The sequence below is a fragment of the Sparus aurata genome, chromosome 4 (assembly GCF_900880675.1).
Source record: "Sparus aurata chromosome 4, fSpaAur1.1, whole genome shotgun sequence".
Classification (NCBI taxonomy): domain Eukaryota; kingdom Metazoa; phylum Chordata; class Actinopteri; order Spariformes; family Sparidae; genus Sparus; species Sparus aurata.
The window spans coordinates 24,461,822-24,473,939 of record NC_044190.1 but is presented as its reverse complement, the minus strand read 5'-3'; the positions used below and the strand labels follow the sequence as shown (position 1 = coordinate 24,473,939).

The following is a 12,118-nucleotide window of genomic DNA, read 5'->3' as shown; positions in this document are numbered from 1 at the left end:
GAAATTTTGCAAATAAATCTCGAAACGGTTTTAATGAGGTCAACTCTTTTGCGTGTGTGTATTTCACATGCCGTACGTCTGTTAGCTTGAGCAGTGCCGGGGTAGGTCACATAACAGCCCCTCTTCAAAGCATTTCTATCCACTGCAGATTTGTCATCGTCCTTTCATCTTTGGCCTAATTCCCATATACCACTTGATTCCTCTGATAGCAAAGTTTGTGTAATTGTCTCTATTTATGGAGGGAACGGTTAATCTAAACAAGCTCCCATTAATGTTATCCTTAATGTTGCCTCAAAGATGTCGTGCAAGAATGCGTTCTGGGTCACAACTTGTGTGTGTCAGGTGAAATCTATGACTGCTTGAGATTGTAGGCTAAGTAATTTCAACTGTAAAGATTGATATCACCTTTGTGCTCTTAATCTATCATCATGCGACTGTTGAACAAAAGTTAGTGAGGCAGTAGAGCCCGCTGCTACTTTGGTATGGCAAACATTATTTTTAGCTTACCCATGGATATGTCAGTTGCAGCATGTACTGTATGTCAGCCAGTAACTAGAATAAATGCAGAATAGAGTGTCTCAATCACATAGTTTCACATGCGCTTCCCTTAATTGAGATCTTAAGTATCCGTTTTTCGTTGGCCTCTGTCATTTGCCAGAAGGATATCCACAGCTCTTTTTTTAAATACCTTGAAAACTCATAAAAATACACTGAACTCAGCTGTGTCACATTTCCCGAAAAAGTGTTTTCATTTTTGTAATCTAATATTATAAGAAGAGCAGCAGGAGTTCAACTTCAGCAGTTGCGTAATAACACGTTAGAGTGCATTTTTGCTTTTCAAGATGTTTTACATAAATTTCTTCCTCCTTAGGTACATTTTTACAGAAATCACACAGACATTTGCCCGCTCAAGACCAATACTTTGTAACTGTAACTCAATTATGTTTTGAATATAACAAAATAAGATATATGATATAAGAGATATCATAATGAAGACCTCCCATGAACCAGAAACAAGACTCAAAACGGGACCTGCCTGTTAACTGCAGTGCGGGCATTAGCTCTCGGTTCACCGTCTGCCCTGCTCGCTCTTGGCTTCTGGCCCATCACACTGGGAATGGAGCTGTTTTGGTTCTGTCTCTTGTAATTACTGTCTTAGTTCGCACCCTTCAAAGGCAAACTAAGAAGTGATAATGGAAACCACCGTGTTGTGTCAGGCTCAGGGGAGAGAAATCAGAAGCTAATCAAATAACAGGCTCAAGCCGTACACGTGGCCCTCAGGCTGTGCAGGGAGTTGGAGGGTTGGTGTATGTTGGTTTGTGGCCATGATTCTGTTGAGAGCATGTTATTTGTGGTGTGATATTGTTCTCAAGCACTGCTCTGTGTTTACCATGTGTATTATACAGAATTGACCAGCTCTTGGCTGAGTACTGTATGTTCCCCGTTGTCGATGTTTTTGTAAGCAGCAGGTGCTTTACTCTCCAACCCACGCTAATGAAAAACAACAGCTCTGCTTCCAGATACATCCAGACACAGAAGGAAAAGAGGGGTGGTCTGCTGCTCCATTAGGGGCTGTTATCTGCTAAAAAGTTACGACTCACAAGGAATGATTTATTTTACTTTAAATCCCACGGCTGACTTGTTTTTGGTTTTCCCACTTCTCAGCAATGTTTTGGCCACCTTTTCGAGGGGCACTCGCTGTCTCCCAATCCTGGTGCATACAATTTATACATATTTCCCTAAAATTTGGTATTCCAGGAAACTTTTGGATTCCCACTCAGATTTGGAATAAATTTCTGTGGTATTGAGCAAAGTTTGGCAGTGTAATATGTGTTTGTACTGACTGGAGTTGACAAGGTTACAAGTGTAAGTTTTAATTCACTCTGTTTAGTCTACTATATTTTATTTTCAACAGCAGTAACATGAAAGAAAATTGTCGTTCATTCAAAAGCTGACCTGTAAACAATAACACCGTCACTGTTGTTCTGGAGACTGAAAATTCCACATCTGTTTTCTATCTGTGCTATGGGAGATTATATAAAGTATCAGAGAAACAGGGATGCGAATTACAGTGTTTTTTCCACTTTTACCTCCCCTCATTTTTTTAATACTGGCATTTCAAAGACTCACTTGTCACTAAAGGTCGTTCATAAAATAGTCGGTTTTGTGAGATTAAAACATTTATAAGGCCAACATGTGTCATCGCTGCTGGCAGCAATGGGCTGGCCCATCTTGCAGCATTGGTCTGATATCCTGCAAAATAAAAAAAAAAAAGCCTCACACAGACTTCTACTCAAAAGTATAGTTTAATGTTGCTTCTGTACATTGTCTTTACTCTATGGAACCATAATTTGTTTTGCAGAAACTGGCAGCCGGGGTGAACCAGTTTGCCTACACCTGCATTCAGGACCATCCCATCTGGACCAACCAGCAGTTCTGGGAAGCCACTTTCTACAGCGAGGTCCAGAGTCAGATCCGAGCCCTATATCTTAATACCACAGAGGAGAAAGGGGTAATCACTGCCAGGCTAAAGGTAAGACGGGATTACTGATCAGTATAAGTTCACATTGTGGTAGGATTTATGTAAAAGTCTGTTTAACCCCATTGTTCTTAACTCACATTCGAAATCAAAGATTGAATTCCATAATATTAATAATAATATGTAATTTTTTTTTTCTCTGTCTCATATTGTAGTAAAGTGAATACCTTTTAGGGTTTTGGACTGTTGGTTGGACAAAGCGAGACATTTACAGACATCACCTTGGGCTTTAGGAAACAGTGATTGGCATATTTATCGGGGTTTTCCCCTTGTCACTGATTCTTTTCAAGATTCTCATGGATAGGATTTTAAGGCGCAGCTGGGTGTGTGTCAAGTTTGGGCGTTTGTGTTTGCTTCATCAAACTATGACAAACACACACTGTGGTGGTTTGCCATAGGGTGTAAAAGGGCTTTGTCGGTGTGTCTGTCTATTTCCATTCCAAAAAAATCAGGTTCTAGATGCAAGCAGCCAGAATGACTTTTCTCTGGTAGGTGGCTGTAATCAGGCTTAGAAATAGAGTGAAAATCTCCGACATGCAAAAGGAGCTTGGACTACAGCCCAATAAAGGTGCCAGTTAGGGGCATCATGGGCATCATGTCAGGATGCCTGTGGCTAGGAGACCCCAAACATAGACCCAGACCATGTGGGAGAGATTACATAGCTCCTCTAGCTTGGGAATATTGCTAGGGAGATGGACATCTGGGCTACTGGACAGACGGATATTAGTGTTTGTATCTGTTTAATATTCTTCTTTATTTGTGAAATGCTGGATACATTTCCATAAATATTCAAAATAAAAAAATCTTAATGGGAAAACAATTGTCTGATTAATCTGTCAACATGCTGTTGCCAACAAAATACTCTATCTAGACGTCACTGAATTTGTACAAATGTATTGTCAAATGTGCTGCTCCATGTGTTTGCTCTGACCTCTCCAGGATGCAGTCACTACACCTGCAGTGGAAAGAGGTGAGGAGCAGACAGCCATGGACCTGGCAGCAGAGCAGCTGCGTGCATGGCCCAGCCTGAGCAAGGAGAGGCAGCAGGAGCTGGTGAAGAATGAGGAGAGCACTGTTTTCAGCCAGGCCATTCACTACGCCAGCCTCATGGTTTACTTGCTGGTTCCTTTGGACACCAGCAAGAACAAGCTGCTGCGCAACACGCCTGTCGCCGACTGGGAGAGCGGCAGCAACAGCATCGTCACCAACAGGTCAGGAGAGTATTGTAGTGTTTTTACTATCCACAAGGATCAAACACAGAATATACCAGAAAGCACTTTTGTCTTGTTCAGTATTTGTAAGGTAGAACGATCATTCTTATCTGGAGGAAACCTCAAGTTAAGGTTTCATGATTTGGGAGTATGTGTAGTTCTCTTAATAAGGTGATGATAAGTATGTGGGTGGATGTGGGGAAGCTCACAGTCTACATGATACCTTCCTATTTAGCCAAATGGAACAGAGAAGCTCTCCTGTTTCCGGCCCACATCCATCCTTTGGGCTTACATTGCTACTGAACAAAACAGAGTGAGCCTCATTTACTTCTGTTGGGAAGCTTAAAACCCTCAGGGTGTCTTTAATGGGACTGCACTGTACTCACCCAAACCAAACAAAATAGCAGTGGAAGTGATCTCCCGTGCAGAGTGGAATAAATCTGGGAAGATCCCCCACGTATGTCTTTTCTTAGAATTGAAAGGAAAACAGCTAAAAAGATCTTGTTCCAAATTTCAGGCTTAGAGAAAGAAACATAATGTTAATATTTAAATGTTTGTTATCAGCAGTAATTGGGCTTTATTAAACAGTTTGTTCCAAATTTCACATTGAATTCCCCAAAAATCCGCAAGAACACGATGTTTCCATTTTATTCTGCTGCGGCCAAGAATTTGTGTCTGTGGAAATTTTCTTTCGTTTTTGCCCCTGACTTGTTTGTTTCTCACAGAGGACATTTGGATCTGATCACATTCACTTTGAGATTGCGGAGGGGAGATTGCGTCACCGCCTCTATGTGAAACATTTGTTCTGGCTGATTGAGTCTGAGCTATTGATGCCGGCATCAACACTTTGCTCATGCCAGGCTGCATATCACTCTTGTCTCCGCGCTCTTTATCACAGTGCATCCTCAAATACAAATCTGTCAACACACAACTCTCAGTTCTCAGATCAGATCACCTCCTGGATACTGTGGATCGACCTTTCTCATTTTCATTTTGTCATCATGTGTGTTCTACAGCATTGCCGGTAGTGTCGCAGAGAGCTTTGACACAGAAAGTGGGTTTGAGGACTCAGAGAACAGTGACGTGGCCAACTCTGTGGTCAGGTTCGTAGCTCGCTTCATCGACAAGGTGTGCACAGAGAGTGGAGTAACCCAGGAACACATCAAGAGCCTACACAGCATGATCCCAGGTAGAGCGCTCACAGTGTTCATTCACAGTCTGCCGCTGTCCTAATTCCCTCAGCTTTATACAGAGTAACCCTTGGATGTGTATTCTCAGCTAAGGCCAATAGCAACAGAGGCCGCTGAGCTGATTAACTCCTGACATGTTAAATGGCCTAAAAATCTGTAAATACACGCTGAGGTTGTAAGACCGTGTGGATAAACATGTGTTTCTCTGTACCAGCTCTGTGTCAGGGCTTGTGTGTGTACATATGGTAACTGACCCCAGATTGTGACCCACAGGCATCGTAGCTATGCAGATGGAGGCTCTAGAGGCAGTTCACCGGGAGAGCAGGAGGTTACCTCCCATTCAGAAGGTGAGTGTTGCTCTACATTTGGCTGCTGGATCTTAAGTACAATACAGTAAAATATACTTTTATGGGCCTTTTAAAATCTCTCTAACTAAATATATATGCTTCTAGTACTATTCTAAATATTTTCGCTCAAGTGAACACACAGTTTCCAGATTTTGTCCCAGAAATAAGACCAACTAATTAAACATTTCCTTTTTATAACACATATATCACTTGTAATACAAAATGACTTGGAATTCAACCTAACTTTGATTAATTGTATGTCGTTTTGATTACTCCAGTTGTCGATAGACAGTAATAATAACTAAAACACAAAAATATCGTATTATTTATTTCTGTTCAGTTGCATTCAACTAACAACTTGTCTAAAAATCCTAAGACAGTAACAAGTTAAAGTCAGCAGCTTGGGAGAAAGAAGGCAAGTCGATTGGTGGGCTGTGATGATTAAAAATGAAGACCCAATCAGTGTAGATCAGGGCTGCGCAAAGTGGTTCTTTCAGGCCAAGTTGGCCAACCCTAATGTTTGATTTGGCCCACCAAATGTTTAGTGAAAGAAAATTATAAAAAATGTATTCAAAAAATTATGATAATATCAATCGCTGTTTATGCCATTCTCCTTAAATATGTAGGATCTCTAAGTACTTAATACTTAATAATGGATGTATACTCATTTTAAAGCAACTTTTCACTCTATTTCTAAACCCTAACGTCCAACTCTGTTGTTGTCCTAATGAAGGTTTTAACTCTGACATGCTCATTCCAAGTTGTCTCCAAATATTCGGTTCAGTCTGGTTTGCCAGTCTGAGCCAGTGTTTTCAGGTCATCAGCGAGCTTTCAGATTTTATGAGTTGGTTTTTGGACTCTGCTGTACTATATGTCTGCCAGCACTTGGTAATTCCTCTTTTGTTCATGCTCTTGCAAACGCTCACACACACAGACAAACACCATGCCAGCGCTGCCTGGGGAGCAACCTGGAGCCCGTGGTGAGCCGTCTCGGCAGATTCTCTGCCATACTTTAACTTCTCACACGTTAATGTGTTGGATAAATCTTCCATCCTGGACTTTCTAGCTGCAAGCAGCATGCCAAAAAGTACTAAACAACACTGACTGTGGATTCATGACAAGTCAGAGTAGTAGTAGTAATGGTAGCAATGACATTAAGAAGAAAAACAATGAATATTTTTAAGGTGCAGCTCAAATAAGAAGCAGAGCTCGCAGCAGTAATGAGGTGCAGAGGGACTCTCTTCTTGGTCTCGCTGTCCATTCAAGGGCAATGCAAGAAGTTCTGATAATCTCCTGGCCAGACTTAACTCCCCCAGGTTGGCTGTGGCCTTAATGAGAAATGCTGCGAATGATCTAATGTCCCTCCTCGTTCATATTTGTGACAGTGGAACAACTGAGTGATTCTTGACTGGCTGTGGAGGCCAGAGGGAACTGAAGCAACACAGGGTGCAGACCTGACTGTTGTTAGTTACAGGTCATAAGGTAGAAACTGTGGTCATATGGTGTTTGTTTCTGGGATGTTGTTAATTATCACTTGCATTAAGAAAACACCGAAATGCGGTCAACACCATTGCAGTGTATTTCTGTTCTTCTTTCTTTGGAAGCAACGTTAACTTCTTCTTTGAGGGTTTTTAACAGAAACTGATTCCAAACCCTCACAGAAAATAGAAAGTACCAAAATGCTTAGACGGGAGAAACTCTTTGGAACTCAGTATGATTGCAGACGATAATCTAAATTAATATTCTAAAATGATTTCAAATAGTAGGTAGAATAAAGGCAGTACACATACATGCTACATTTAGAACGTAACCTTCAAATCATTAGAACTATCTGCCATTGCTTTGTTGTTTCTTTCACACGAGAATATGCACTTTCATGTTTGCCCTTATGGGAAAAAAGCTAAGAAATTGAGTCAGTAAGCCTTTTTTTTACGAATAACAATGATTAATGTCAGTTACTGTTTAAATTTTAAAAACAAAGTGAAAACCAGAAATTACTTAGTTACATAAATTAGATAGACAGGAACAGTTTTTACTTAAAAAACAGATTGTGAGTTTTGCTTGGACGGTTAAGATTGGGCTCCACAGAGAACAACTTTGTTTTTGTTGGCCAGTTTGTTTTTCAGAATGCCTTCAAATGCTTTATGTGCTCGCAAGATGTGTGTTTTTAATGACATGTTGACGTGCATGTGAGGCTAAATTATGTCCATTGAGGTCATGCGGTGCTGTGATTTGACATTACAATGATTAATTGATTTCCTGGCTTTTATTAAATCTGCCGCATTGACGTGAAGGGTTTTTTTCTTTCGTTTTACTGGCAGTGTTCATAGACAGGTACAGTTTGTGCGTCTGTCCTTGAGTGTAACGTGTTATTCTTTTCTTTTCCTGTCAGCCTAAGATTCTGCGTCCAGCGCTGCTTCCCGGGGAGGAGTTGGTGTCAGAGGGGTTGCGGGTGCTTCTGGACCCCGACGGTAGGGAGGAGGCCACAGGGGGCCTCCTGGGGGGCCCACACATCCTGCCAGCAGAGGGAGCCCTCTTCCTCACCACATACCGCATTGTTTTCAAAGGCACCCCCCATGATCCTCTGGGTAAATAAACCACTGGTTTTTTTTTTCAGTGTTGTTATGGTAAATATGTTTGTTTTTTTTAATCAATAAATAACTGTTTATTTCACATTGAATGCCTTTTTTTCATCATTAGGCAGAAAGATCTAATTTTCATCTGATAATATAGTCCCATATATTAAGACCATAACATACTTTTCTGCTAAAATCAGATGAAAAATGTATTTTCTCATGTTATCGTGAATTAAGTCAACAATAACAGTCTAAGAGTGCCTTCTCAAAGCAGCTGACTTTACCCTGGTAGACCATACTCTTCATCACTGTAATGATCTTTCTAAACCCTTTAAGTTATTGGTTTGTGTGGCAACCTGGTGGTCAGGGGATTAAGATGCAACCTAAACTGAAACATCTCCTGTCAGCATCCAGCTAGGGATCTTCTTCGCATGTCATTCCACATTTCTGTTTCCTCGTCTCCCGTCACTTCTCTACTGTTACCCAATGCATAAAATGGTGAAAACGTAATAAAAAAACAAGGATTAAGAATCTCTTCGTAATCTGATGCTGATCTTTGTCCTTACATGTGTCCAGTGGGGGAGCAGGCAGTGATCAGAGCCTTCCCGGTGTCCACGCTGACCAAAGAGAAGAAGATCAGCATCCAGAACCAGCTGCAGCAGAACATGCAGGAAGGCCTGCAGCTCCGCTCTGCATCATTCCAGGTAAACACTAAAGCAACAGTGTGTTTCAGCTCACACTAACTCCTAGCAGTAATAATGTAGGGGAAGCATCATGTGTGATTCTGGCATTAACACTTGACATTACAATGAGTGTGGCACAGCTTTTTGAAACCCCGCTGTCTGGTTTCATAATATGTTCTTGGTTCTTAGAATCAAAGAGAAAAGCAATTGTCAGCCAAGCATGTGTTTTTAGTCTTTAGACGTACTGCTGTAAAAGTTTTTATGGTTCATTCCTATCTTTTTACTAACACAGATGATGAAATTCGCCATTTTGTGGCAGTGTAGGTCACTTGGCCTATGTAGACATCTCTTTAGTTTTGTTTTGCTTCCTTACTGGAATGTGAGCGTGCGTTGGAAACCTTGCGTCGGCTGTTTTACCAATCGATCTTTTAGATGTAGAAGCTGCAGAACTGTTCGGGGGTAAAACAGGAGCAGTGACAAACAGACATCTCTGACCCATTGAGATTCTTCCTGCTTTTCAAGATGTTGTGTCTGACTAGTTGCTTGTGTCCTTGAATAATCTGTTTCACTTGTACATCTTGCAGTTGATAAAAGTGGCTTTTGATGAGGAGGTGAGCTCAGAGATGGTGGAGATCTTCAGAAAGCACCTCCAGAGGATCCGCTACCCACAGTCCATCTTCACCTCCTTTGCTTTTGCAGCCGGACAAACAGCACCTCAACTCATCCTTCCAAAGCAAAAAGAACGGAACACTGGCTTCAGGTTTGGGGTTTATTGCACTTTGCTTCTCCTCCGGAATTTAATATAAACCCTTCTGTTTTGGATTCTGAAACTGTACACATTAACTTGTGCTGCTATCTGCTTTGTACTCCTCACAGAACACTGTCCAAAACTATTGTCAAGGGAGCAAAGAGGGCCGGAAAGATCACCATGGGCCGTGGCAGCCAGACCACACTGAAGAAGAACGACAGAGGCAGCAGAATGACCTGGCACGAAGATGATGACATTTCAAGTGAGATTAATGAAGCAGAAAGGGAACAAAAGATAAAGTAAAAGCTTTAAAAACACATAAACTGACCTTCCGCGGGCAGCTCTCAACTAGCCACAGGGGATCGCTGTTTACATGATCTCATAAAAAGATTAAAGATAAAAACCATAATAACTGCAACAGTTATTGTTTTTGCAGCAGAAAGCCAAGTTTTAAGCATAGTGTATTTTGTAGATTTGATTATAGTGTATTTTGTAGTTCTAAGCGTATTGAGCAAGAAACTCCAAAAAGTAAGACCACAATAACCAAAAATACCAATGTCGGCACTGGGGAAATATTTCTATTGCCAATGAAAGACCTCTGTATGCTGCTCAGAAAAATTTCAATATCTTAAAGACTTAAATGTTTACATAGCTCTAATAAGGTATGGAGTTTTTTTATTTTTTTATGTTTCTACATTTAAAGATCTTTGAAAATACATGTTTAGTGTTTTTATTTAGTAAATGTCTAATTTATGACGTATTTTCCTTAGTTTCTTTATTTATCTCAGGTCGTACAGATTTTAGGGATATGAAACATTTGAAAATTCTCCAAGAAATGACCTCACAAATACCAATGTGTGTGTGTGTGTGTGTGTGTGTGTGTGTGTGTGTGTGTGTGTGTGTGTGTGTGTGTGTGTGTGTGTATTTCAGTATCAGACGATGGGGAGCCGCCGCCCAGCAGCACCTTGCGAGCCTCAGAGAAGTCCACCATGGAGCAGCTGGTGGAGCAGTCCTGTTTCCGTGACTACCAGCGTCTGGGCCTGGGCACCATCACTGCCAGCTCATCTCGCTCCAAGTCAGGCGAGCAGTTCAGGATCACAGCCGTGAACAGACTCTACTCCCTCTGCCGCAGGTACACTCCTCACAGGCTGGATACCTTCAGTGTTGTCCAGAAACCTGCTGATCCGTGCTGATTCCTCTAATCGCAGCACAGCAGCGCTGAGGATATTTGTTTTCACGATTTGTATCCCTGCCGGAAGCTTTGTAAGCCTCAGTATCACAAAAGGCCAGCAGGGAGTCCTCCCTGACCTGGCAGACAGAAATTCGACTTTTCAATGGAGACAAGTCGATGTTGTACAAAAACACACATGCTGTGATGAAGACAGTCGTTATCCCACTCAGATCTTGGCTGCAACAGACCATTTATTCAGCTGCAGGCCTTTTTATATTGTATGAACAGTTTGCTTTGCAGAGTTTTTTTTAATGGTGGACAAATTTCTTTTTCTCAATACTTTTGTGTTAGATATTTATGTTCTCTCTCCCTTTAGTTACCCGGGGCTGTTGGTGGTTCCTCAGTCAGTACAGGACAGCAGTTTACACAAAGTGGCCCGTTGCTACAGGCACAACCGTCTGCCCGTCGTTTGTTGGAAACATCCTCGCACGAAAGCAGTGCTGCTCCGCTCAGGAGGCTTTCACGGCAAGAGTGTGGTGGGACTGTTCAAGTCACAGAATCCCTCCTCAACAGGTGTGCATTCAGAGCAGCTTGGAGTTTTGGTTTGACAGCTGCACAGTCATTCTCTGTATTTCTGAAATACCTAGCTAATGTTCTCTAGCTTGTGTCGTTTGTGGCTTTGTAGTTTGTCTCAACCACTTGTGCAGCTTTTCCTTTGAAATGTGGCTTGCGATTTGAACTGATTTTTAAATGACAGGTCGTCTAAATAACATTTTGTGTTCCTCCTTTAGCTCCTGCCTCGTCCTCGGATTCATCCAGTAGTCTTGAACAAGAGAAGTATCTGCAAGCCATCCTCAACTCAATCCCCATCTACTTCAAAATGAACGGAAACAACACCCTGTCCAACCGCTCCCTCATAGGCCTCTCACCAGGTAAGCTGCAACATCGATCATAATGTCCAGATTTTATTTTTGTTTATTTGTCGATGCTACACACCACAGTTGTCTCTACTTGACTTTTTTTTTTGCAAATCTAACATCAAATCCATGTGTTACATTGTTGTGACTTTTGAGTCTTTAGAGCTCAGATAGGCTCAGTAAGCAACAATAAAGTTTGGCTTATCAAAACAGGTAAAGAACACATTTTATTGAAGGACTAATAATGACTGCATGTCCAGCTAAACCATACCATTGAACCAGCATTCACAGTAGCAGCTGAAACCGTAGCACCTGAATGTAATGCTGCCATCTATGTTATCTCCAGTATTTTACAAGTCAAAGTGTCAGGCATGAGAAAGGTCTTTTAAAACAAGACAGAGCAGATGGCTTTGTTGCCCTCACATGAGCCTCTCAAGTATGTTGACCCCTAACTCGTGTGACCATATGCTGTTCTCAAGACATATGGAAAGTAACTGTATTGGCTAGTTTGTATCATGTACATTTCCAATAAATATGACCAAATTTTGGATAGTAACGAACACATAAGGGTATACTTCCCATCAGCGCTCGTCAGATAACAACATCATATTTAATGCAAATTTGGTCAAGTAGGAAAAGCCCCATTCAGTATTATGTTGGACAAAGGTAAACTCTATGAACTGTTCCTAACACCATCAGCACTTTAGTTTATAAATCCTCTCAATCTCCATTGTTG

The 12,118-nt window shown here is 41.4% G+C and overlaps 1 protein-coding gene across 2 annotated transcripts in view; it reads left to right on the top strand.

The window, feature by feature from the left end:
- Window positions 1-12,118, top strand: part of sbf2 (SET binding factor 2) — a 101,310-nt gene that overhangs the window by 68,763 nt on the left and 20,429 nt on the right. For both annotated transcript variants that reach the window (XM_030414115.1, XM_030414114.1), the window contains exons 18-28: window positions 2,363-2,533; window positions 3,479-3,750; window positions 4,767-4,939; window positions 5,214-5,287; window positions 7,680-7,875; window positions 8,440-8,567; window positions 9,131-9,306; window positions 9,423-9,556; window positions 10,225-10,426; window positions 10,842-11,038; window positions 11,257-11,397. In XM_030414115.1, the coding sequence (XP_030269975.1) occupies window positions 2,363-2,533; window positions 3,479-3,750; window positions 4,767-4,939; window positions 5,214-5,287; window positions 7,680-7,875; window positions 8,440-8,567; window positions 9,131-9,306; window positions 9,423-9,556; window positions 10,225-10,426; window positions 10,842-11,038; window positions 11,257-11,397 (1,864 nt within the window). The remainder of the gene's footprint in view (window positions 1-2,362; window positions 2,534-3,478; window positions 3,751-4,766; window positions 4,940-5,213; window positions 5,288-7,679; window positions 7,876-8,439; window positions 8,568-9,130; window positions 9,307-9,422; window positions 9,557-10,224; window positions 10,427-10,841; window positions 11,039-11,256; window positions 11,398-12,118) is intronic.